General features: G+C 50.2%; 2 protein-coding genes across 2 annotated transcripts in view; one reads left to right on the forward strand and one right to left on the reverse strand.

Moving 5' to 3' along the window:
- The first annotated feature begins 373 nt into the window (after nucleotides 1-373).
- On the forward strand, nucleotides 374-5,255 carry RNASEL (ribonuclease L (2',5'-oligoisoadenylate synthetase-dependent)). Its single transcript, XM_009892836.1, has 6 exons — nucleotides 374-1,841; nucleotides 2,221-2,309; nucleotides 2,730-2,920; nucleotides 3,025-3,142; nucleotides 3,924-4,045; nucleotides 5,120-5,255. The coding sequence occupies exons 1-6, from the start codon at nucleotides 374-376 to the stop codon at nucleotides 5,253-5,255; spliced, it is 2,124 nt and encodes a 707-aa protein (XP_009891138.1).
- Nucleotides 5,256-12,715: 7,460 nt separating this feature from the next.
- Nucleotides 12,716-25,407, reverse strand: part of RGSL1 (regulator of G-protein signaling like 1) — a 14,915-nt gene continuing 2,223 nt past the window's right edge. The window contains exons 5-19 of the mRNA XM_009892923.1: nucleotides 24,350-24,454; nucleotides 23,856-24,017; nucleotides 23,336-23,697; nucleotides 22,733-23,095; nucleotides 22,060-22,122; nucleotides 20,050-20,281; nucleotides 19,262-19,379; nucleotides 17,206-17,399; nucleotides 16,971-17,088; nucleotides 16,404-16,500; nucleotides 15,831-15,960; nucleotides 14,626-14,806; nucleotides 13,751-13,889; nucleotides 12,970-13,117; nucleotides 12,716-12,813 (exon numbers count right to left, since the gene is read on the reverse strand). Coding sequence (XP_009891225.1) covers nucleotides 12,716-12,813; nucleotides 12,970-13,117; nucleotides 13,751-13,889; nucleotides 14,626-14,806; nucleotides 15,831-15,960; nucleotides 16,404-16,500; nucleotides 16,971-17,088; nucleotides 17,206-17,399; nucleotides 19,262-19,379; nucleotides 20,050-20,281; nucleotides 22,060-22,122; nucleotides 22,733-23,095; nucleotides 23,336-23,697; nucleotides 23,856-24,017; nucleotides 24,350-24,454 — 2,510 coding nt within the window. The remainder of the gene's footprint in view (nucleotides 12,814-12,969; nucleotides 13,118-13,750; nucleotides 13,890-14,625; nucleotides 14,807-15,830; nucleotides 15,961-16,403; nucleotides 16,501-16,970; nucleotides 17,089-17,205; nucleotides 17,400-19,261; nucleotides 19,380-20,049; nucleotides 20,282-22,059; nucleotides 22,123-22,732; nucleotides 23,096-23,335; nucleotides 23,698-23,855; nucleotides 24,018-24,349; nucleotides 24,455-25,407) is intronic.

Below are 25,407 nucleotides of genomic sequence, written 5' to 3' on the forward strand. Positions count from 1 at the left end.
GCTCCTGTGCATGGGGCGTGAACCCCTATTGAGGGACAACAGTACGTCTGTGTGAGTGCTAAAGTTGTGCTTCTCGCCAGCCTCAGCTCTCGGTTGGCACTGGCATTGCTGTACTTAGTTGCCCCTCACACAGGTCTGCAGGACATCAGGTGAGGTTTCACAGTCTAATAAAATAAGATTTTCTGTTTATTAATTAGGTGAAGACCACGAAGCCCTTACAGTAGCAGCGTATCCTACCTAGCATATTTTGTCAACCAAACCCAGAGCATCCCCCCAACGAAGACACCGAGCATTGCACCTCTCCTGTTCTTTGGTGGGATCCCTGGCCTCAGGTGAGGAACATCTGAGGTATAGACCCCTCCATCTGACCGTCATGGACCCCACAGCTCACAGCCAGCAGGAGGCATCTACCGCTTCCAGCATGGAGAAAGCAGAAGACCTTGCCTTCAAGTTAAATGCTGCTGTGAGGAACCAAAATATAAAAGCTGTGCTGGAGCTTCTGAAGAAAGGGGCGGATGTGAACTCCAAAGCAGAAAGTGGCTGGACACCACTGCAGAGCGCCGTGCAAGCTAACAATGAAGACCTGGTCCAGCTTCTGATGGACAAGGGTGCTTGTCCACATGCCAGGAAGGACAATGGAGGCACTGCATTTATTGAGGCAGCGGCAGTGGGAAACGTGAATATGCTGAAGCTCCTCCTTGATTGTGGCGTAGACATTAATGACCATGATGATAACGGCTTCACAGCTTTCATGGAGGCTGCATGGTATGGGAATGAGGAAGCCTTGAAATTCCTGTATAGCAAAGGAGCAAATGTGAATTTGAGGAGGGAAGTTAATGAGGAGAAAGCGAAACTGCATAAAGGAGGTGCAACAGCACTGATGGATGCTTGTAGGAAACGCCGCTTCTCGGTTGTAAAAATTCTTGTCCAAGACATGGGGGCTGATGTGAACATTCGTGACAACAAAGATAGGAATGCCTTGATCCATGCCCTCAAGAAGGAGCATTCCAACAGGAAGGTTTCTGACAAGGAAATATACGAGTCAACAGTCTCCATAGGCCATTTCCTTCTGGACTGTGGTGTTGATGTGAACAGCAAAGATGAATGTGGGAAAACTGCCCTCATCCTAGCTGTTGAAATGCAGAGCCTAGACTTGGTGAAAGCTTTATTGGAGAAGGGTGAAATAGATATTGATGATGCAGATGAGGAGGGCAACACAGCTCTGATGGTGGCTGTAGAGAAAAATGATGACAATATAGCAAAGTTGTTGTGTGAACAAGAAGCAAGGACTGATGTGGGGAACCTCATTGCTGTTGCAAATAGGAACCGTGCTCATAAAATGGCACATCTTCTTCGCCAATATAATGCCACGTTTGTTCCAGACACTCTCGAAGACTGGGAGCCAAACAGCAAACGCTGGAGGGACCAGCTGAAAAATCTTTATAAAATGTATCGCCCTATGATTGGCAAACTGAAGACATTTCAATACATCCAGCAGAAAATTCGGAACACTTCTCAGGGTGGCATCTACTTGGGGCTCTATGGTGAGACAGAGGTAGCAGTAAGAATAAGCCGCAGTACAGAGGGTGACAAAGAGAAAAGGTTCTTCGAACAATGCGGTAACTCTACACATCTACTGAAGCTCTTCCAGTTTGAGAAGGCAAGAGGCTACATGTACTTGTGCTTCCCCCTCTGGGAGAAAAACCTTGAAGAACATCTGCAGGAACCAAAAGACGAAAATGATTACAAAGATGCTGTGAGGATGATCTTCCAGGCAGTAAAAGAGCTGCACTCCATTGGATTTGCTCACCGAGATCTGCATCCCAGAAACTTTTTGATAGGTTATCTTTTGGTTTCTCAATGAATTCATTTTGCTCTCCTGTTGCCTGTAGTTTAGAGAAGATGCTTCATAGCTGCCTGTAAAAAACAGATATGAAACACCAGTGTAGGTGGATTTATGCAGAATGAGGTGTCTGTGGCATTAGCTCTCCTCTTCGATTAAGTATAGATATGTTTGCAGACAGCCACAGAGGAGTGAACAGAACAACTTTAAATGTCTCATTAGATCTGCCCTCCTTTCCAGGGCTTTGCAGACAGATCAACCCAGAGCAGATCTCTTCAGAGATTTGTTTTCTAAAGAAGGGGCCATCCAGCGGTCAGTGACAGACTGTATTAATATTTTCCACCATTTTTTGTTAACAATTTTTCTTATTTCCTCAGATTTAGGCGGCAAAATTTCCTTGGTGGATTTTGACAATAAAAGGCAGTTGATTGAAGACAATAAAGAACTTATAAACTCAGATTTAGAGGTAACTTCCCTGCGGATCAACATATGGTTTAAAATTTCAGGCGCTCTGATGTTTGCTGTTGCTGTGAATCCTAGGGGAAGCCTTTCTGCATCCTCAACTAGAAAACATCTTGATTTTTGGGAAGGCCCATATAACAATAGACACTGCATAAAAATAATAGTGATTAGGATGCAATGCTGTGGCTGGTGCCGGGACATCCGCGGATACCCTGTGAGCATCATTATGCTGCCTCTTTCCTCTGTCTTTGTGCACGCAGCTTCAAAGTGTGTGTTTGTGTGTATTTGTGTACTTCTGCACACCGATAAGCGCTTGTGTGTGTGTCCACATATGCAGTCTGCTCATTTAGGAATACTAGTCCTCTTCCATTTGGTAAAAAGTTTCACGCATCTGGCACATGAGCAGTGATGTGTTTCTTTGCAGGCCCTCAGCAGGCTTGTGCTGTATGTTTTAACAGGGGGTGGAAAACCCCTTCAGCAAGTCAGTACCAAGGATTTGTCTGCTGATTCCCCAGATTACAAGGAGGCTCTAGACCTTGTACGTTGCCTGGTCTCTCATGATGAACGAGGTTTGGAAGGTTTGAGCAAACATCCCTATTTTTGGAGCAAACAGGCGTAAGTGCTGGGAGTACAAAGGAAAAGCTTTTGGTACGGGATTTGCCTGTAGCGCTGGGAACGGCAATGTCCTGGTGCAGCTAACAAAGCTCCTCGTTCCACAGCAGGTTCCAGTTCCTGAAGAGTATATGGAATAAAATCAAAGATCTCCCCAAAGGAAACGCTGCCTCTCAAGCTCTTAATGCTCCTAAAAGTTCTCCTTATCCAAGTTGGACCACACAGGTAATCCTCTTCTCTTTGGAGTGATATGAGGTTTGAGCTAGACATTTAGGCAGAAGTTTTTCCTGAGTGTTTCATGGGCCCTGTTTAAAACCGTAATGGGAAAAAGTAGCCCCACACAAATACAGGTAACTGGGGGAAACAATTAAATCTAAGCCACGTAGTCGAAATACGCCAGCCTAAAGACATCGATGCTAAAGGGAGCTCTGTTGACTAGGGTGGTAGTAGGGGATGGTCATTATAGAATTAGCTGGCAAACCTTCAAGGGTGTTTGTTGGTGGTCCCTTAAGACAAGGACCTCTGGCCCTTGTCAGCAAATTTCTGGCAAAAGTGTTTTGTTAGATTGGCTCAAAACCAGTGAGACCAGGCCTGCTTTTGCAGGTAGCAACCTGGAAAGACAAGCTACATTGTTCGAGATCCTACAGGCTTGGTTCAGTATGGCAGCCTGCGTGGCCCTCTCAAGGGCACAGCTGGATCAAGACCCCCTCCCGCCCTACAGGCAAGCGTGAATATCTCCAGTGCCGTGTTGACAGTCCTAATACAAGCGTCACACCTTGGCAAGGCAGGAGAGGAAACACTTGGGAGAATCAGGGGGTCTGTATGGTGCATACCCTGCAGAGAGAACCCTTCTGCTCGTGTTGGGAAACATGCTTTTAAGGGACACAAGATTTACCCATGCAAGACGATGTCCCTGCAGAAAGGCAATGGCTGTGGTGAGTGGAGGTAGATGTGCTGCTTTTGTGGTGTGTGAAAAGAAGAGAATAATCTACATGCTTTTTCACAGATTGACAAACTTGTTCTGGATATCATGAAAAACCCCAGGAAAGGAAGACAATTCTCATATAGCAACGATGTCACCGACCTACTGAGGCTCATGAGAAACCTGGATGAACACCCAGATAGCAGGTACATGTTCACATCCTTGCCCCTGCCACAGTTGCATTGCAGGGAGCATCTGGGTATCTGCAAGTGTCAGTGAGTTTGAGAGCAAAATCTTCTTCCGATGGTTTTCCAGAAGGGGAAACACAATCGGGATGTGGGAGAAAGTCTGTTAAAGCTCATCTTGTTAGAGGGGCTATCTCCTCTGGCAGCGCAATAGAGTGTGAAAGATTGTGCATCATGGCAGCGAGCAGTCTGGAGTCAGCCCTCAAAATTATCTTCCTGAGGGTAAGAAAAGGAAGTCAGCTCACAGGATTAGACCTCAGATTTTGAATCAAAATCTGACTTCCAGATCACCTCCCACAGATGAACACCCTCAACCAGAGCCTTCTGCTCCAGAGGGATAGCAGCAGCTTCAGAGAACTGGTGGAAGCTCCCTCTGCACCCTTGCCTTTGCAGAGCAGCCAGTGGGTTGGAGAGGTATCTGTGATAGCTAAGGCAGGTCATGGCTCTGTAGCAGAGGACACCGTGAACGTGTCCTTCTGGGCTGTTATTTTTCCTGCAGGCTGGTGTTTCTTGCTGTAACTCCCAGAAGGTTTTTAGATCTGTCATGGTTTGGGCCAGACTGGCCTCCTTATGTACCTTGCTAGTGTTGATGTTTACCGTGCTGAAGTGCTTTGAGATAGGGATCAGGAAGCACCGGTCCTGTTAGAAGATCCTGTTAGGACATCTTGACTCCTAAAGAGGTGCCAGAGCCTTCAACCCTCTACAGTCATGGGCACTCATATGTGAGGTTAGAGGTGGTGGTAACTCCTATCGATGGTTTTGCTGATGCTGGTGGCCGGCACTGCTCTTCAGTGAAAATGCAGGTGGGATTAGGCAGTTGGAGGTGCTGGAGGACTAGCGGAAAAAAAAAATGGATCGAGGAGCTTAGGGAAGATATAGAAAAGTTACAGCTCAAGGATTTCTAGGAAAGAATCCCATGTTATCAGAAAGCCTCTGGAATGGCTTTTTTTTCTGCAAGGGAGGAACCAGGGCATCCTGCACACTTGACTCCTTAGGCAAGCTTTAAAAATTCATTTTGGTTTTGTTCTCTTTCAGGATCAGCAACACAATAGGAAACTATGCTGAGTATTTCTTGAAGGTTTTCCCAGCACTTACCATTCATGTTTACAACAGTTTACACCAGAATCGCAAATACAGGCACCTTGCAGACATTCAAGACCCTTCTCTGTAGGATGTCATTGCCTCGTATCCTATGTCTGATCCGACCATCACTGCCTATTTTTATTCCCTATTTCTTCATCTGCAAAAGAGTTGAAGGAGGGAGGGGAGAGAGCACATGCAGGAGGGGAGTTGAAGGAGATAGGAGAGAGCACATGCAGGACAGAACACGGAGGACTTAGATGAAGAAATGAAAGATGCTTCAGAAGTGTTTGGTGAGGAACCAAGCTGAGTGCCAGCCCAGGTCCTCCATGATTACTTCTGTCCCTCTGGACTTATCCATCTGTAAGGCGGAGATCAATGCCCTGATCCTTTATGGAGAGCAGGGAGATGTGGGACAGCCCCCATATACCCAACGCTTCTGGGAGGCAGAAGAGCTCAGGCATTACCGGGCAACGTGGGACACTCTGATAAAGTAAAAGGAGTTTGAACTCCTTGCTAGGACCAATATTCCCTACAGCTTGCACCGATAAGCCTCTCATCTACCCCTAGAAAGACATGGATTCTCTCCCTTCAGTCTTTTTGAAACACAGCATCCAGAAAATGAGATGCCTAAGCCAATAGTCTGGCTGCAGAGTTGCCCTTGGCTTGTTATCCCTCTGATCTCACAGAAGCACAATCAGCCCAGTCTGCTGGCACCTGAAGGATTTCTGCTGGGGGACGCAGGAGACGTTTCCGCAAGGAACAGATGTAAGGAGCATGATCCCACAAAACTCTACTACTGTGAGTAGTCCTGACTCACCTGAAAAAGGTCGCTGATGCCAAAGGGACTGCAGCGACCAGTTCCTCCTGGAATGGACAACCTCTGCCGTGGCAGGCTGCGTCTGCAAGGCAGGGCTGCGCACAAGCACTCCGTGTCTCCAAAACAGCGCTGCTGTCAGTGTATCACCGTCCTCCTGCCAGATTTGGCTCCCTTGCACAGAGCAGGTGCCCATAGAGCTGCAGCACGCAGCCCACTCAGAACGTAGATATCGGAGGCTGGGTGGCACGAACCCATCTCTGAAATCCTACGGCACGCAATCTGTGTCTGATGGTCCAAGGGCTTGCTTGTTTCTCGGCTAACGCTCTCATTTGCACCATGATTACATGTTGCTTATGGAAATATTTTTCAGCTGTCGAAAAGATTTTTAATTTTTTTTTCAAACTGAGATTGTTATTTGTTCAATTAGCCTATGGAGAACCAAACTTGGAATAAACTTGCCAGGAAAACTGACTCTTACTACATTCATTTGTGAATGAGGTTCCCCCGACCCCTCTGCACAGAAAGAGATAGTCTGCAGGACTATAAAATGCCCAAAAGGTTGGGATTTTTGGCCTCCCTGTGGAGGTGCCTCTTGGTTGTTTAGGTGAGGTAGTAGATGGTTTTGCCACTGCTCAGATGAATTACTTCTGGCCCGTATGGGTATCTGACGGGAAAAGATGTTGGGAAGTAATTCCTGTCCTCAGAAGCAAGCTGTCTCTTGTGAAATAATGGGTTGAATGGTGGGGGGTTTGCATTGTTTTTGTGGCATGAGGGTGAGGATTTCGTGGATGAGTTGAGGTGCGGAGACGGGCATCACTGTTTGCACGTGTGTGTTTGTGTACATGTAAAGCTCTGGGAGTGGATGTGTTTGACCCATCTCCTCTACCAATGAATGGCTGCCCAGAATACATCATTGAGTCCCCCACATCTGCTTAGCTGTGTGTGGGCTTACAGATGTACGTACCTGCAAACCAGCAGGCATTGCTGTGCATCGGTTGGGTTGCAGACTGCCGTGCACGTGCTCCTGAGGTCCGTGTGCAGCAATGGTCCTGGCTCAGAGCAAAGCTCCTTCTGGTGGTCTTGGGAACCTTTTAAAATAGGTCAATGTAACAACAAGAAAGCTTGACTACGCAACTGTTGGTGAGGTGCCCTTAGAGAAAATGCACCCAGGAGAACTTCGACTCCTCTTGTCTCAATGCTTTTATTTTTTCCTTTCCTCCCTGCTTGTTTTTTCTTGCTCACTCTGTCTTTCCTGTGCCCAGGAAGCAGGAGGACACCCAGAGCTGCGAGTCTGGGTCTCAGCAGCGTGGGGAGCAGGGGTGCTGTGGGGAGCACGGTGGCTCCATGCCACAGCAGCATGCTTCTGCTCTTGCGTGGAGAGAGGTGAGGCCATGGGCTGGGCTCCTTCAGCTTCTTGTAAAACGCCACGTTTCCGGCTTGCTTTGACCTTTGCATCTTCTTGCATCGCTCTCGCTCTGCTGTTTTGCTAAAGGACTGTGACTTGGCAGCCTTAAAAGGCTGTGGAAAGGCTGTCCTGAAAGCAGAGAGCACTCAAGGATATCCTAACCAGAGCAACGATTAAACCCGTGGAGGCTGTGACTTGTCTCTCGGGAGCAATCAGGCTGCTGGGAAGAATTTCCAGGGAAGGCTCGTGTGGTCTGCAGGGCCATGTCCCGCTTTCCGAGAAGCCAGAGGTGCCAGCAGGCTGGTGTCAGAGGAGAAACTTGATCCACGCACGGCATCTGCAGAGCTTATTGCTCACAGGGCATCAGGCCACGGGAATAGGAGGGGGATGCAGGACTGGGACTAATGTTGAGGAAAATACCAGGCTACCTCTCCTCCTCAGAGGGTCGGGGAGGATGGGCGAGTGCTCAGCGCCAGGCCAGGAAGGATGGAAAACCCATGGCAAGGACAGCTGGATGGTGTTGCAACTGGGTGGTATGGCAGTGCCTGATGTCGCAGCCTGGGGATAAAGGTGTCCCAGGGAGCCGAGGGCGGACCCAGCTGCTGGAGTTAGCGCTGCTTGATGTACTGATGGCTCCCAGCATCAGTGTCCATCTGGGAGGTGCTGCCTGCCTTTGCCTGTACAGGCGAACTTGTAGACCATGCATGGTGCCCAAGGGCATGAGGATTTGGCTTCATTGCGCTGCTGCCATGCCTGTACATTGGGTATTTGCTGTGCTTCTGCCTTTTTCTCCTGCTCCTGGCTGGGTGACCCCAGGGACAGCTGCCTCAACCTGATGTGACAGGATCAGGTGGTCTCCATCCTGTCACTTGTGTGCTGAGGACATGCTTGTGTGCACAGGGATGGCCCCAAGTCAACATATCTTGTCTACCGCACTGTGGGGATGGGAAGTCCGCAGAAGCAGTGGAGTGAAGATCGCTGTTAGCTGCAGTTTTGCTGTGATGAGCTTCAGGCACATCTGTGAAGCCTGAGAGGGACCAGGCTCAGCTGGGCTCAGGCTACGGAGCCTGAAGTGTCAGAGCAAAGCACACAAAAATGCAGCTAGCTTTTGGGGCTGAAAGCTTTTGGGGTAAAATCAAGTTACAGTAGAAAGGCAATTTTGAGGATCAGTTCAGGTTGTAGGAGTGGCATCAGCTTCTTCAGTCCTTCATTTATAGAAATGTTCTTGGACTTTGGTTTTGTTTGTTTTTTTGATCCTCCAGAAGCAAAGCATTGATAATTGTATCTGACAATTATGAAACATAACGCACCTGTGTTATTCCCAGGATGCAGTCTTCTAGGATCTGAGGGTTAAAAAGTAGCTAAAAAAAGCTCAGAATTACCAAGCTGAGAGCTTGTGAGGGAGCTGTCAGAGGCAAGATGTGATAAAGGTCATGGTCTTTTCTTCATGAGGTTCAAAGAACATTTGAGATTTCTGCAGCTTCCTGGTGACTTGGCAAAGGCACTCTGACTCAGTTTCACCTGGAGAAAATGAAGGTCTTTGGTATGATTTGGTTAATGCTTTGTAAACACACTGCCTTTTAAAAAAGGCATGCCAAGACCTGAGTCAGCCATGAGCTGATTTTGATTGGAAAATCCGAACGGCTCTGGCAAGACAGGCACCACCTCACCATCCAGGGACACCTGAGTAGTAAACCAGGTGGGGTCTCTTGGCCTTGCTGCCCACAGGAGGTATTTAATTTGTGTGGAAAGCACAGAGTGGTGAGGGCTGAGACAAGGCTGTAAGGCATGCTGAGCAGAAGAATGCAGTCCTGGTCCTTGGTGAGAAGTAGGGCCTCTTGTGCAGTGGGGCCCTGTGGGACTGGTGGTCTTTGAGGACCTCCATCCTCAGGCAAAATATTTACTGTGACTGCTTTCTGGCTTTAAGCACCTTCCAAATGTCTTGTAAAAAGGTGTTGGCTATGGAGAATGCAGTCTTCTACAGATATGTGCGAGGAAAGAGACTGTTGTGTGAGCAAGGGTATCTCCTTGGGTGGACACACATCATGGTATGTCCCTGCAATAGTTGCAGGGGTGCAAGCAGCTATGCTGTACTACTGGGCAAGCTGGAGGATGTTGTGAGTTGCTTTATTTTTAGGTCTTGCTGCTGATTAAGTGCAAACTATGAAGTGTGTCTGGGCTGCTCAGCTTTCTTGGAGCACAGCCCTGTCCTGCTCAGAGTGTTGGGAGGTCTGTTCTTCCTTGGAGGTCTGTCCTTCCCTTGATGCCTGCTGGGAGAGAGGTTGCATTAGTGGCTGCTGCTCATGGAGGTTGGGTGTGGGTGATCTGGGATGAACAACACAGCCATGTGCTCCTTGGGTGGGGTGGAGAGGTGTTCAGGGCATGGAGAGGTGCGGCAACTGGGGATTTTATGTGAATGCTACTGGAGATCTAGAGGTGACCAGCATCCTGCACAGGCTCACCCAGTTGGCCTTTGGGTTTTAAGGGGAGTCATAGCTTTGCTGTTCTAGGTGCTTGTACTGGTGTAGTTTGGGGGAGGTAGACTGCCTCTGTGACCACCTACCTGCTCTGCAGGACAGGAGGCAGACTTGCTGACTGAGAGCTGTTTCTCAAGACTTTTATCTGAATCTGAGAAAAACAACACGCACAACAACTTCCCATCATGGCCAGATGTGGGGAGCCCTAAATCTCCCATCCTGGCAGCCTGAGCTCCCCTTGAGAGCAAAAAACGGCAGCAGGATCTGGACCCCTTTTAGGAGCGTGAAGGCAATGATGGTGTGATTGCCTGGTGAGGGAGAAGAGATGAAATGGCGCTGTGTGGCAAGTGCTCTGATGGCAAATGAGGGAAGATGGCATGATGTGTTGTCCCCTTTGAATCCCATGGGGCTCGTATAGAGGTCAAAGAAGGGTGGTTGAGCAAGGACATGAGTTACCCAGATCTCCTTGACTGTGAAGCCGTTTGGGGGCTGCAGGGCAGGGGTGACATGTCTAACCCTGGCTCTGCTGTAGGGTTGGGGGAGGTCCTGGGTGGCAGATGGGAGGTTGTGGGGAAATGGCATTCAGAGGGATGGGGACAGGCATGTGCACTGCTGCTCCCATGCACAGACATGCTCTCGGCTTTGTGCTTGCTTGGGTGGCCTCTCCAAAGAGGAGCTCCACATTCATGCCCACGAAGTGGGGTACAGGCAACGCATCCAGTCTCAGCAGGACCGGCCCCTCTGCCCTGTGTAAAGGCACAGACGGTGCCACAGTGACGCCTGGTGATGGGAGATGGATTCATCTCTGGCGCCTTCCCAGCCATGCATGCACTGCATCTGTGCAAAGCTGCAACCCTCAGAACAAGAGAAAAGCAAGACGTGGGCGATGGGAGGCCTTCTCTGGAATTACAGGTATTTTCCCTAGCAAATTTTAGTGCCTTTTAAAGACATCATAACCAATTTTTTCCCCTCTGAAAAGCAAGGTCTTTATCTAAAAGGTCAGAAAAGCAAGATCCTTAGACAAAGATCATCGGTGAAAGTATGATAAGGTGCAGAAAACTGTCCCGAGCAAAAGGTGGCATAAGCACAGTCAGAAACAGCAGCTATTTCTGGGTTGCACACTGATTTGGTTTGCTCCTCTCTGGCAGCCAGGGTGCTGTGGTTGGCGATGGAGAGCAGGATGAGCCCGCGCCGCACCCCACGGGTACAGCTCTGCCCTACCAAGGCATGATGGTGTCTGCCCTTCCTACTCAGCCAGGCTGAACGTGCCAGCCATGCAGGAGAAATGACACCGGCCCGAGAGACCGCACATCTCTTCCCATGACACACCACCCGAGAAGAGGGATTTTTATCTGCATGGCTCTGGTTCTTCATCCCTGTGAGCTGCTACAAGAAGCTGTGGCTTGGGGACAGTTTTCCCCAGGATATTCACTGCAGGATTAATGTGATTAATGCCCATGTGAGAAAGATCAGTCTTTTCTACACATCTCCAGCTGTCTCTCCAGAGCAGTATCTCGCTCTCTGAGGTGCTGTGTAGTTAAACACGGGCTGCGCCGCTTGGGCAGCGGTGGGATGCTCCTAACCCTTGCACCAGTTTGCACTGATTGAACATCTCTCTCCATCAGTTTTCTGAAGACCTTGGCAAACACGTGTCTTTGTTCCAGATAACACAGCAGGTGGCTGCTGTGTAACATAATGCTTCTGGCTTGTTGCTCACTGAGAATACTCGTGTGATGGGTTAGGTTTTGTCTGTTTTTTTTTCTTCTGGTGGCAATAAGTTTTTTGCATTAAAATAGCTATGTTTGAGAAGGCTCTAGAAGTGCAGCGAAGCTCTCTAACAAGGTGGAGACTCAAGCTGAACACTGCATGTTATTCAGGGGAATACTCCAGATGTGGGGTGGTTTGAGCTAACAGACATGGCTTGGCAGTCTTGGAGCACACCAGCACGGGGGTCTGTTACCCCCAGCTCTGCTGCGGAGCAGTAGCTCAAGCACCTGCCTGTAGGTATAAAAATCTTACGACTTTTTTTTTTTTTAACCAGAACTTGACAGTGATAAATGACAGGGAACAGAACACCAGCTTGCTGACACCCACTCGACCGTCAAAGCAAGATTAGTATGTGCCTATTTTGGTTTCCCCTTTAATCAAAAATCAATTAGACAATTACCAAATGAATATTCAGCCTGGGAGCCAGGTCGTCAGGCAGACTGACAGCACTTAGCACCACTTTCTTTGTGTTTTTCAGTTGAGAGTTATTGAGTGTATTGAAACTAAACAAGTGGATGAGGAATGGGGAAAAAAAAAATCTTTCTCCAGAGGTGTCCTAGCAAGTATCACCTCAAATCCTGATGAAGCTTATTCTCCATTCCAGATGTTCAAAGCTGCTTCCAGGTAATGCCACTGAGCCTGGTGTTTGGCTGCATGGTGGTTCTTCTCCTTTTCCCACTACCATCTGACTTGCAACCCAAAAGATCAGTTGCTTTAGTTATGTCTTAGGGTGTGCGTGAGAGTATTTTTAACACGGTTTTTGAAGTAAACAAGAGTTATGCAACAGCTCTTTGCTCGTGAAGCCTCTGCACCTACTTCCCTGTTCCCCACAGAAATGTCTAAAAACCCACTGGGCAATTTTGACTGAATTTGACGGGAAGGAATGGTTTCAAAGATGCTTCATTTTCCAATAGGCCTGCACCACATGTATCCTCAAAGCTGTATGAAGTCGCTGTGTGAAGGAAGGAGTTTGGCTCTTGTAAGGGAAACCCGGTGGGACACTGAAACCCCAGGTCTGGATATCTCTGCATTGGAAGAACAAGCCTGAGGACAAATGTGAAGCAGGGGGAACGGCACTCAGCTTACTTGGACTGTAGATGTCGGATGATTCCGAGGCTTTTGTACTGGGTGAAGAGATTGGTGTTCTGTCCTTTGTGGAGACCTGAAAGCTCCTCATCACCTTCCAGGTGCAGAACCTGTATGAGAAATACTGAAGACAGCAAACTTCCAAGAAGACATCTATGGCTGAGCTCTGGGACAGCGTTCATCCGCGTTTTCATCATGTCAGAGAAACAGATGGCTGGAGAAAGAGGTTGATCCTTAGAGCCTCCCCCACTTTGGGAGAGAGGGGACAGGTACCTTCTCCAGAAGTGCATCAGGATGGGGAAGATGATGACCTTGGCCCTGTGGTAGAGGACACGATTCAGTAGCCCCTTGGAAGATAAACTCCAGATTAAATCTCTCTCTTCTTCAGAGATGTTTACCTGGCCACAGAAGAGACCTTGCTTAACCAAAACAATTTGTGGCACTCCTGGTGGGCCTAGGCATGTTTGTCTCCCTGACCCCACCTGCCATTTTAGCAGTCTCTAAGATGAGATACTAGTTATGTTCTGGCCGACTGTCCCAGGTTCAAGGGCAGTATCTCCCTTGGATTTCTGTGGAAAGCACTGTGCTGTGCTTTCCAAATGGAAGATAGGAAGAGCCATGGCTCCTATAAGGGGAAGAGGTGGATGCAGTGGGGAGGGGATGATGGTGACATTGACCTCGGGAGAGTGAAAGGACTGAACTGGTGGAGTGCAGCACCCATCTTGGTGCTCCAGCTGTGGTATTTCTCCAGCAGGTTGGGGATTTCACCATCTCCTTGTCCACAAACTTGTTCTCAATCCACCTGGGTCAATTGCTAGTGTGGGTCTAGTGATGGGTCAGTTCTATCCCATGGAGCCCAAGTGGAGGTCCAGCGCCAGAGCATGCTCTGAAGCTTCAAAACATGCTTGGCTGGAGCAGATCCAAACCTCTGCCTGGTTCCCTTTTCCCTGACAACTGCTCACAGCTGCAATGCAATGGTCTTGAGCAATGAGCAGGCCTTCAGCCTTCCTGGGTGGGTCCCAGCATCTTACCCGCAATTTGGGGGGGATATCAGAGTTCAGGAAAAGTTTGCTGATGATGGCAGCTTTCCTTTTGAGAAAGGCAACTTCCTTTTCCGACTGCACGTTGTGGGCTGCCAGAGCTTCAACTGAATCCGCCAGCCTGGAAAACCTGCAAGGGCATGCGGGGTCTTGCTCTGAGACAAGTGCTCTGACCGCTAGGCTAGACAGTTGTGTTCTGTCTTAGCTCTGTATTTACTTGGTCAAAAAAAAAAAAAAGCAATCCATGAGGTTTGGAACAGTGAAAGAGGTGGGGATGCAAAGCCACTTCCCTCTTTGATCGCTCTCATGGTCATGGCATTTACCTGGGGGATGTGATGTTTGCCTTTCTTCAGGAAAAGAGAGGAATCAAAACCTGGTCTTGCATGTGTAGGGGTGTGCTGACTGCGGGGCTGTTGCACATCAGCCATGGCTTGTTCTCATGGGTTTGTCAGGGAACTGGACAAAGTCAATGGAGAAATGCCACAACTGGCACGTCAAGAAAGGTGTAGGCAAAATGTTAGATAGCTTGGGACTGTCAAACCAAAAGTACTTCTAGGGTACCCAAACAGGAACCCTGAGCCAAGGGACTTTTTCTGGTTGAAATGGAGTGCTTTGGAGCCTCCAGGGGCAGGTAACCATGAACAGATTAGATGTAGACAGCTACAGGGTGAGATTTTGGTTATGTCTTTGGCTGCAAGGTGATGTCCAGCCTTGCACAAAGGTGCTGATAGGAGTTTACGGGTGGCAGCACAGACCTTAGTGTGTGCTAACAAATCCATGGACCTTTATCCCCTGCTGGGAGATGGGTATTACTTGCAGGATAGGAGACTGGTGGTACCTGAGCACCCAGTGGAAAGGGAACTCACTTGTTGATCTCGAGATAAAAGTGGAGGTCATTGACCAGGAAGTTGACGGTAATGAGCTGGCTGTTAAACAGCTGACGTTTCACGAGTACCACCTCCTTGTCTGGTGAAGTGCTGGCAGGGGCTGCATGGGAGCGGGAGGAGTTCGTGGTGCTGCCGCTCTGCGTTGAGCTGATGGGCAAGTCTGAGAGAGGGTAAGAGCTGTTGTGTCCCGCTTCTCCCAGCGCTGGGTTAGAGGCCAGCTGGGCATCTGATGCTGAAATGTACCCTTCTCCTTCACCTCGCCTACGCTTGCTTTTCCTGCATGCAAGTGACTTGCTGAGGGTCTTTCTACCTAGGTGGACTACAGCCTTCCTGCAGCCAGGCTCTCCAGGGAATTCAGACCCATCCCATGTGCAGCCTTCCTCCTAGCTTAGTAACCTCTTCCATCCATCTTCCTCTCTGCACCCATGTTTTCACAGGGGACCGCCACAGTACATTAGATCGAAAGTCTGCCTGTCTGCCTCACCATTATCCTGACTCTGACAGAGACCAGAAGTAGATAACTAGTGAGAAGGAAAGGTAAAGCATCTGTATTGCTTCCCCCATACACAATATTTTCCAGCTTCCAAATATTTCCATTTCCAGGGAATTTTTTATCTAGATAGGGTTTCTGTGTATTTAGCAATTTCAGTGGATTTCTTTCCCAACAGCTTTTCCAGCATCCTCTCAAACCTGTATGTAAACTTTCAGGATCTACATCCTTTGGCAAAGCACTCTGTAGCTCCTCCCCCTGTTGCATGGAAAACCATCTCCATTTGTTTATCTTTGGCCTGTGTCACCTCAGCTTCTTTTAGTGACTCCTGTTTTTTGTGGAAGGGATGCAAACTTGCATATACATTATTGCTTGAGAGAGATGCGACAGGATCATGGGGCACCCACATCAGAAAACCAGATATTGCATGAATGTGTATGTGTGCACGTTGCCTGTGCAAAATTCTGGACCTCATCTCCCAGCTCTGGTGCCTGACTGTGTGGATTTCTGCACAGCAATACCTGGCATCCAGAGACACCTGCTCTTCTGGCTCTTTATATGCCTCCAGCAGAGAAAACTACGTCAGCATATGGGGATGGGAGATGAGCCACAAGTTTCCTCTGCTTATTTCTCTGCCTAAACCCAGGACTGCCTTGAGGAGGGAGGAGAGGGGGTGGCAGAAGTCTGGCCATACTTTCCTCCTCATTTCCTAGTTCCCGCCGGAGAAAGTCCTCAAACTCCGCACGCTGTTTGTCATTATCCATCTCCCTCTGGAACTTAGAGATGCTCTTGACGATGTCGCGAATGGCATACCAGGCCCACCGCTGCCGAGACATGCCACAGCTCGTGTCAGCCAGCGGCACAGTGGCGGGGGGGCAGCCCCTGGCCGCAGCAATAGGGTTGCTCCCAGACAGAGCCTTCCCATTTGGACCCACCACTGTGAGCTGGAGCACTAGACCTCAGCCTTGATGGCTGGGTCACAAATCCCATTGACATCTTTGCTTTCCAGTATTTCTGGGTTTCACTGGATGCCATAGGTGATAGTGGGAATCACTTGGCCAGTCCTGACCAAATCAGGTGGAGTCCACATGGAGCAGGACTCCAGAGCCTGTAGGAGTGAGGCTTTACCTATCAGCTGCCTTTCTGCAACTCACCAAGTCTGACCCTCTCACCCCATTCATGTGAGCACCATTTGAGCCACAGCATCTCCCTCTTTTCTTGCCTGGACAACAACCTGAGCTTGACAGCAGAGAGGGTCTCTCCTTACCAGCTTGTCTGTCGTGAAGCTCCCTGTCCCATGCTTCAAACGAAGGTTAGACTTGGGCATGTTGCTTGGGGGGAACAGGTCCTGGTACTCTTTAAACCTGCAGGATGCGAGATCAGAGAGACAGCATCAAGGGCAGCCAGATGCACAAGGAGTGCAGTGGTTTGGTGGAAGGGTGGCTAAGTGGGTGGAGCAGCTGACAAGAATAACCCTGAGGTTGGGGTCTCAAAGGACTTCTGTTCGTGGAGGAGGTTGGAGAAAGGGACAGACGGCTGGATTCCCTCCCTCAGGCTCTGTTCTTGCATGTAGCTGGCTTGGGAGTGTCCACCCTGCTTATCTGCAGCGTGTTTCATCCTCTAGCCCAGCACCCTGGAAGCCCAACAGTGATTTGGTCCCTGCAACAGCAGTTTTGCTGGGGTGAGGTTCTGGCTGGGATTTCGGTGCACCAGCTGATAGTTCATAGGGAAATAGGTTTGTAGCAGTTGCTGTCTGTCACCTTGGGGTTCCCATGGGAAGGATGTGTTTGTGTAACCATATGACTTAGGAACCAGCTCCACCCCAGGTCCTTACCATCTTTTTTCCATTGCCTGCTGGACAAAGATCTGTGCTGTCATCAACATGAAGGGGCTGACTACTTCGGCCTCGTTTATATCTTTGATGATTGAAATGTGGCAGTCCAACTGCTCCTCTGGAAGAGAAGTGCAGTCACTGCCTGCCTCTGCCAGCTCCCCCCTGAGCCATCGTGACATCTCTTCCTAGCCTCACATCTGCGAGTGACACCCCAGCCCAGGTGGGGGGCACCTACCAGCTGGGATTTCAGCATGGAAATAATTTCTGACAATGCTGTTAATGAGGGAGCTCTTTGTCTTGGGGTTGGTCTCTGAGACTAGCTTCTCTACGGCCATCCAGAAACGCAGTGGTTCATCTGCATTGCGCTCCTCAAGGAACTGCTTGAAGAACTGCAGGTGGGCAGGGTTGTGCAGTACTTTCACGAAGTGCCTGTAGAGAAGGAAACAACAGGAGATGTGATCTCTGTGCCACCAGTGATCTGGAAAATAGCTAGGACCTCTGTGCTTGCTGTCAAACAAGAGACACCTGAAGAAGAGCAAGAAACATGTGGATGAGTGATGTGTGAGGATCTGTGAAGCAAATGGGTCAGTAAAGGTACTGGTGGAGCACAGCCTCCCTTGTCTGTCCTGCCCATCCACTGAGCCATTGGGATTCTGGGGGGGGAATCTCCTGACAAGCTGTTTCTTTTCTGCCATGGGTGCACCTGCCCAACAGCTTTGCTGCCATGTATCCAAAGGAACTGGTCTCAAACTGAAGAGGAGGCTTCACCCAGGGAGTCAAAGAGGAGACAGGACTTTGGGTCTTTGTTGGAGACCTCAAAACCTGCAAATGGAGCAGGGGAGCCCCGCAGAGACCAGGGGAGGGAGACAGGTAAGGATGGGGCACCTGGAAGGACTGGTGGGAGGAGGAGGTCATGCTCCCCTCTGGCACTTGCTGAGAATAAGGAATAATTTGCCACTGGATGGTGGAGAACTGCATGGGTTTGGCCATGGAGAGAATGTTCTGGAGTGGAAAACCCTTGCCACTTGCAACCGGTAGATAGGGAGATTATCAATAGATGTAAAGCCAGAGGACAGATACATTGTAAAGATTCAGCAGTGCTTCGGAAAACCAGAGCTGGGAGTGGACTGGGATTTTAGGCAATTTCTGAGGTTAGCAAACCCTTATTTGAAAATCAGCGGAGTTGGTCAGATATTTCTTTGTCTGAGTGTGGCTCCTGAGACTGACTTTCACAATAAACAATAAAAGCTGCACCTACTCAGGACTTGTGTCCTGGTTACCATTTGTACTCTTGTGTTGCAGTTTAGGCTGAACTGGCCACTGGGGATGTGGGGCACCCCAGATGGGACCGACAGTCTGGAATATTCCCAGGAGGTGAAATGTAAGCCATGTGGAGATTCACGCAGTCAGTGAGGACAGAGATTTATTTGTGGTTGCAGGGTGGCTTTAAGTGGGGTGGTTTTTTTTTGGGCGGGGGGGAACTTGATAGCTGCCCAGCTGTAGTCCAGGTGGCATGCCAGGGAGTGATTAAGGATGAAGTGCATGAGACATGCATAAGATGTGAGGAGTAAATCTGAACTACGGGATTGTGGGTGTTTTAAAATGTTTTTCTCCTTTCCCTGTTAACTCTACAGTTTAACAGGCCACCCATGCCTACATCTGAGAAGGTCCAACGCTGAAGCGGGGAACAGTGGCACTACATGAAAGCTCTGGGAAAAATCTGCCTCCTGAAAGAGTGGAAGTAACAAAAAACAACAAAGCCCTGTGCTGCAAGGTGCCAGACCTGGGTCTTCTAGATGGCTTCTCTATTGCAGCAGTGGTGAACTTCATTGTGCTTGATTTGTTTTTTTTCAGGGAAACAGTCCTTTTCTTTTTGTTCTTGAGTTCAGCAGCTGTGGGGACAGAACACGGTTGGTCCATTCCTCAGGTGACAGTCAGAGCCCGCTCACAGCTGTCTGCAGGGCAGAGGACCCCAAAGAAGCCCAGGCTTCTCCAGAGCCACCACGTTGATGTCTGCATGGTGAGCCCAGCTCAGGAGATGCTGCGGAGCTCTTTGCCTCTGTGTGGTCTGACAACCAGCAGTATCTGCTTCAGAGACGCCCTCCCACTCCCACCCTCTCTGGCTGAATTAACACCCCAAAACATATGCCTTTCAAGGGTGGCTAGGCCTCTCTCTCTCCTTCTGGAGATGTTCTATGGAATGATGGGATGCAAGCAGGGATGACCCCTGCTTGCCCAGTCCCCTAAGGGTATGCTGGAGCACTTCCAGTACCTGATGGCTGGGAACCCACCCTACTTCTAGCCTGCTTAGACTGGACTCACCAAATGATGGGCTTTTGGGACGCAGAAGCTCTTTTTCTTTGCTTGGGCTATCCACAGCCAGCTCATTTGATACCGTCTTCTGGGAGTCTGCATCAGATAGAGAAGAGGGGAGAGATCCGAAGTTCATTCCTCCTGGCTATGATAGTGCTTGCTCCAAGTGCTGTATTGTGGTCACTACTCGCCTTTTCTTTCCCCTTCTCTGTCCTGTTGCCATGATCTACCCACGACACTGCAGTTCTGAGATATGACTGAGGCCCCACAAGCTACATCAGATTGCTACAGGTGACTGCTGTCACTCTCAGTGCATTGGTGGGTGCCCAGAGACTTGATGTCATTCTCAAAAGATGATGTGACAAGAAAACGTTAGGTGTTACCCCAGCAGGGCCAGCCCCAGCATCCACAGGAGAAGGTCAAGGTGTTGAAATGGGGTGACTGTTGCTGGCTTTGGGTTTCAGTCACTTTCCTGCAGCCTCCATTTGATCTGGTGACCCAGGCCAGTGCAGAGATGTAGCATTTAGGGACTCTGGTACTGGCAGGAGGGAATTTGTCCCATCAGTTGATGCCAAAGCTTAGATTACAGCTGATGGCTCCTAGATAACCTGTCCCAATGCACTCCACAATGTCCATGTGCTGTCAGCAATACACCACTGCACCAAAGCCTGCGTGTTACGGGCAGTGATCAGCACGGGTGCACAACATATGCTTTATCATACTAAGCCAACATGAGCCCCGGCAGAAATTCAGAACTTCCTCTTACCAGTCCTGCACAGGAGAGGGTCCACCTCTGCCTGGATGGAGCTCCCTTTCCGGGCATCCCGAGCGGCAATTAATTGCCAGTGCTCAGCGGAGAGAACTTCCAAGTTCCTTGTGCCATGTAAGGCCTGGCTCAGCTTCAGGGACGCATTTATCCGCTGGGACAGGAGGAAACATTCACCTTTCCCAACAGCCTGGTCTTCCATCTTGGGCATTGGGACATCGCTCTGCGGAGACTATGGCGAGAAGAGCAGAAAGAGATTGCAAAGAGCATGTACCCCATCTGAAGAGCTGCCCCTGCACTGTGCCCAATGGGATAGCTGCACGTTTTACTGTGCCTTAGAGTACAAACTCACCCAAGATAGATCTCTGCTTTAGCCTCAAACCTTTTGGGAAGAAATCTATGGGAGCATGAAGCTCAGCATAGACCTTAAACCTACCCGCCCAGCTGCTTAAAGCTGGCTCACATCTGCCTACGGCTGGGCCGTGCTGGGGATGTGCAGCAGAACCTCCAGGTAGTCCAAACAACGGCTTGCCAGCAAAGGTGTCAGCTTTCCTGAAGATGTCAACATCCACCCAGGAGGGATGAAAACAACCCTGAAGGCATCCCTGGCAGAGAGGTAACCTCAAGTGCTTTTTTGGTTGGCTGCTTTCTCTGGGACTGGCTGTACCTCCCTTGCCCCCTGCCGAGACCATCCCACAGGCTTTGGCCATCCCCACCGGTGAGCAGCTTGTGCTGCTTGCCAAGCAGCAGGGTCAGAGTGGCTGGTTTCTGACCGAGACATGGGCTGCTGAGAGCAAGCACCAAAAATAACCTTGCTAAGCCCCCAAGCAGTCCTCCTGACATCCGTGCAGCGAGACCCGGGAGGAGTTTGGCTTTGGGGATGGTGCTGGCAGAGAGCATGGCCTTGACACCTGCTGAAGTGCTAATTGCACTCCCAGACCAGGTCTGTGCTCTGAGGGGTAATTTCCTTGACAAGAGATGCTTAAAAACCTGGGCAGCTAATTAACTTAACAACCAGGAGCATTTAATGAATTGGGGTCAGGAGCCACAGGCTGACTTTTCCTAAGTGCTCAGCTCTCCCTGACAGAGATGTTGGCATCTCTGTGAGCCAGGTCTTTGGGGGCACTAGCCCCGACAGCCTCTCCTTAACCATTTTCAGGATCAGCTGCGGATTTTCCACTGCAGTTTGGGGAAAGGCCTAACGGTTTGTTTGAAGAACGCGTCTGCGGTGAGCAAAACTGCCTGCACAGGTTTGTGCAGGAAGGATGCTCGGGGGTTTCTATCTGCAAGGAGGTTTCTGGGTATAAGTTTAGCATTTAGGGTGTTAATGAACATGAGGTATTAGTGGAACTTCTGCTGCCAAGAGGGGTAATAGTCTGGGAAGATGAGTGCTTGTGTGACTCTGCTTTCTTAAATCATCCCTTTACACAGCGGGAAAAATATGTGGAAAACTTGAGCACGGTTGAATCATAGGCTAAAAGGCTGCATGTCCTCTTCCCCCAGTGTGTTGGCCAGGCGCTCGTGCTGGGACAGGGACGTACGCATGTGCGTCTGCACATGAGTCACATTAATAGCAATATTCACTATGGGCAAGGAAAAAAGGGGGAGAGTTAATTTCCTGAAGCGTTTTGCCCATGAGGCGATAACCCAGTGCACTGCCTGCTGCTGGTCTCACCCCCGCCTACCCTGGAAGACTGCTTTTAAGTCTACTTGCTTTTGGGACAGGTTGTGGCCTGTCTCAGGGGAGGTTTCGCAGGGCATGCCTGCAGCACTACTGACTTAGGGGATGCTGCGGTGGAAGATCTGAGGATCATTGCTCTGGGCAGCGGGAGCGTGGCAGGCTCTGCTGTATCGCTCTGCGGCAGCGTTGGCTGGGGGGACACAGTGGGATGCTGAACCACTGCAGCAAATGCTGTGCTTCCCCTCCCTCCCTCTCTCCAATTTTTCACATCCCTACTGGTGCCTGCAGGACCTGAGAAGATGCCGGGGTCCCCTGTGCATCCCCTTTACCATAAACTGGAGGAATGTCCTGTCATCGTCAGCCAGAAATTCCTCGTAGAAGCGGCAGAGCACCTGAAGAAGAGCAAAGGTGGGTTGTCCTCAGACGGTGCTCTAGCAGCAACCAGCACCCCGCAGCCCCACCATACCCTGAGGTCACAGCAGGGACACTGTGGACAGGTTACATCTTGCTGAGATGCTCAGGACAGCTCTGCCAGGAGCTGTACACCCAGCTTGGTCCATTGGGCTGCTCAGAGGCTGCCCAGAAGTGCTTGGGTTGTAGAAGTGTTTTACTCCTGTTGTGCTGGAACCAGTGATTCAGATGAAAAAAAAAAAACAAAAATCCAAAAAACAACAGCTACTGCCCTGCCACCCCCTGGCCCTTCGCATGTGCATCTAACAACCAAAGTCACCAGCTGCTAAATGACCACTGGCCTCTGCTCCACTACCCAGCAAACCAGTGAGGACACTCCTCTCTCCTGGCCTGGCACATCTTAGTCACTGGTTGCAGCACAATGTGGCTTGCAAGTGTAAGTTTTTGGTTTTTTTTCCCTTCCTAATCTCTTTCCTTCTTCATTTTCCAAATATGCTCCTTCTTAAACAGGCCCACAGTCCTTACACCAGTCTAGCGGTGCCATTACCAGCTGTACCTCCTAGCCTGACCACTGCCAGCACCGCTCTGTACCTTGCAAATCTCCTTCTGGGCTCTAAATATACAGGGGGAGAATTCTCCAGACATCAGATGGTCCCGCAAGCTCCTGAGAGTTCTGGTCTCCAGGGGAAGCTGCTGAATGGTGCCCTCCTCCAGGTAGGTCTTGCATATCTTCTCCCCCATCAAATGACGCAGGAAGAAACCATTTTCTCTGTTGGGATCTAGTGCCACGGGCAGAAATTCCTCCAGGTCATGCCACAGATCCAGGAGACGAGTCTCCACAAAACAGTCCTGGCGCTTCAGGAAGTCTCTGAAGGGCCGTCCCGCACAGCTCTCGGCACTAAGGGCCCAGGGAAGGAAACTCAAGGTCTTGACTGGCTTTTTCAGGGATGGTAGCTGGACAAGGGGTGTAGAGGAATGTAGGTTAGAGAGGACTTTCTCTTCACGGAGGTCTTCCAGATGGAGGAGCTGCTCTGCATTGGGTCTAGGTCTTTTGGGAAAGGTTGCTCCTCCTATGCCTCTAAAGGCAGTGTTTGCAGTATGCTCTGATTGCTGAGGAGTTCGTCCCAAAGCATCCTTATGCGGATGTAATTCCTTTGTGCTCCCAGCTGGAACTGGCTGCCTTTCTGGTTGCACCTGAAAAGTGGACATCTTCATTTCTTGGGTGTCTTTTCTTTCCTTGACCAGAGTCCAGATCTCTGCTTTGGCCTTCTTGCTGCAGTAGGGCCCTGACAAACCCTGAGTCTTTTTAATATGCATCGTGAAGAGATTCTCTGAAAGGTCTGAGGGCTTCTGCGAATTGGCCTGTAACAAACGCTCACGATATTCCTGCAGCAGAGGCCAGCACGATTTCTCTTCCTCCATACCCTTCTTGCAGTGGATGAAGAATTTAGGGAGCCAGTAACTCTGAATCATAAAGAGGGCCTGTTCCTGCATCTTGCTTAGGATCTCCCTCCTGGTGCTGACGGGCTGAATGTGCGTGGCTTTTGGCAGTGATCCTGAAGTGGATGCAGAGGATTATGATGGGGAGATGGCTCCATGCGCACCATTCCCCAGCCAAACAAAGCTGGTGATGGTATCCCAATTCCCTGGGAGCATTCAGGAAAGGCCAGCTCTCTGGAAGGGCACTGTTTGTCCTCAGCTCCCATGTTCTTACCAACGATGGTCCTGCAGAGAGTGACAACGCTGGAGCCTTCGCGCAGGTAAGTGGCTTTCAGCCTGTGGAGCAAGGACAGGTAGAGGTCCCTCTGCCTCGTGTCTGACTCGTCAAGCCCCAGGAGCCTTTCAGTGATGAGCCAGAAGTTGGTCAGTTCTTCCCCTATGGATCAGACAAGGGATGGGAGTTGGAAGGGGTCCCTGAAAGCCCTGCTGACGAGCAAAGCACCCTGTGTTTTTATAAAAAGGAAAGTGGGAAAGATTGCCTGGATGAACTGAGGGAACAGTAGAGAAGAGCCAGGGTTATGCATCCCCCTGGCGTGCAGCTCCCGTGCTGGGGCTCTGCTGCTGGCTCATCTTCCAAAGCCATGCCTGGGATCACAGTGTCTCCTGTCCCACCAATGCTTACCTGTGCCCCCAGCTCTGTGCCAGTGTCCTGCTGGGCATCTCGCCCGCGGCTGGCTGAGAAGGGGCTGTGGAGTGCCCCGTGCCCACCTGCCATTCCTTGGACGAAGGCCCGAAAGTTCCACATGCCCTGGCTTCCGCTGATGCACTTCTCCAGTAGCCACCGGTCAGCACTTTGCCAGTTCAGCAGTTTTGCTGTCAGCAAAAGAGTGCGGAGCACGGCATCAGGGGGTGCACTCAGGAGCAGCCCCCAAGAAAGCCCTCCAAACCCCACCAGCATCCCCCAGCCACCCTGACACAGGCTGCCGGATGGCAGGAGACCAGCAAATTGCATTGAAATGGGAGTTTTGGACAGGTTGTGGGACGCATTTGTGGTGTTTGCAGGGATGCAGTGCAACCCACTCGTGTTGGGGATAGTCTGCCTGGCTATCGTGCCCCTTCCCCCTGCAAACATCCATCTTTTTCGCCTGTGTTTGAGGCCTGGCCTCAATCTCCTTCAGCTTGAGGTTTAACCTGACTGGAGAAGAACCGGCCAATACATTCAGAAATGGCACTGGAGCAAGTCTCGATCTCAATGAATTGCTTATTTTTCTGAAATGAAAATCTGCGTTCCCCGCTGCCATAGCTTTCTTTCCAGTGGCCATCCCTTGTGTTGACATGCAGGCTGATAAAGCATTTGGCCGGGCCGAGATGGCTCATTTTAGGGGTAAACTGAGCACAATTCAGACTCGCTGCTGGCAGGACAGACCACAGCACAGGCCTGTTTTCCCAGCATAGGATGCATCGGTTGAGTAGCCATATCGCAATACGGTGTGAGAGCTCTGGGCACCCTGCATAGCAGCAAACCTGAAACACCGACCCCAGTTTCCCGCGCCTGAGGATGCTCTCCAGCCCTGCTCCACCCATGAGCTGCGTGGTAAACCCTTCTCAGCAGCTATTTCAGCTCAGCTCCAGGGAGCCAGCGAGCCTGTATTAACAGGGCTGCGGGGTAAAGCCCCGCTCATCCCGTGGAAACCCTGGGATCTGCTGCGCCCCGAAAAATGGGATGTTGCAATGCCTTTTTAACCCGGAGCACAGGCATGACCCGCTGGGCAGGCACTAGGCGGTGACAGCCCTGGTGAGAGGAAGCCCTGCCACTGGCAGCACAA

This window comes from Charadrius vociferus, unplaced genomic scaffold (assembly GCF_000708025.1).
Source record: "Charadrius vociferus isolate BGI_N301 unplaced genomic scaffold, ASM70802v2 scaffold39, whole genome shotgun sequence".
Taxonomy (NCBI): Eukaryota; Metazoa; Chordata; class Aves; order Charadriiformes; family Charadriidae; genus Charadrius; species Charadrius vociferus.

Bases quoted from the DNA above. Each gene is read 5' to 3' on its own strand.
- RNASEL (XM_009892836.1), top strand. From the start codon at position 374: ATGGACCCCACAGCTCACAGCCAGCAGGAGGCATCTACCGCTTCCAGC. The intron at 3,143-3,923 runs GTAATCCTCTTC...GCTTTTTCACAG, and splicing joins ATCCAAGTTGGACCACACAG to ATTGACAAACTTGTTCTGGA. The intron at 4,046-5,119 runs GTACATGTTCAC...GTTCTCTTTCAG, and splicing joins GATGAACACCCAGATAGCAG to GATCAGCAACACAATAGGAA.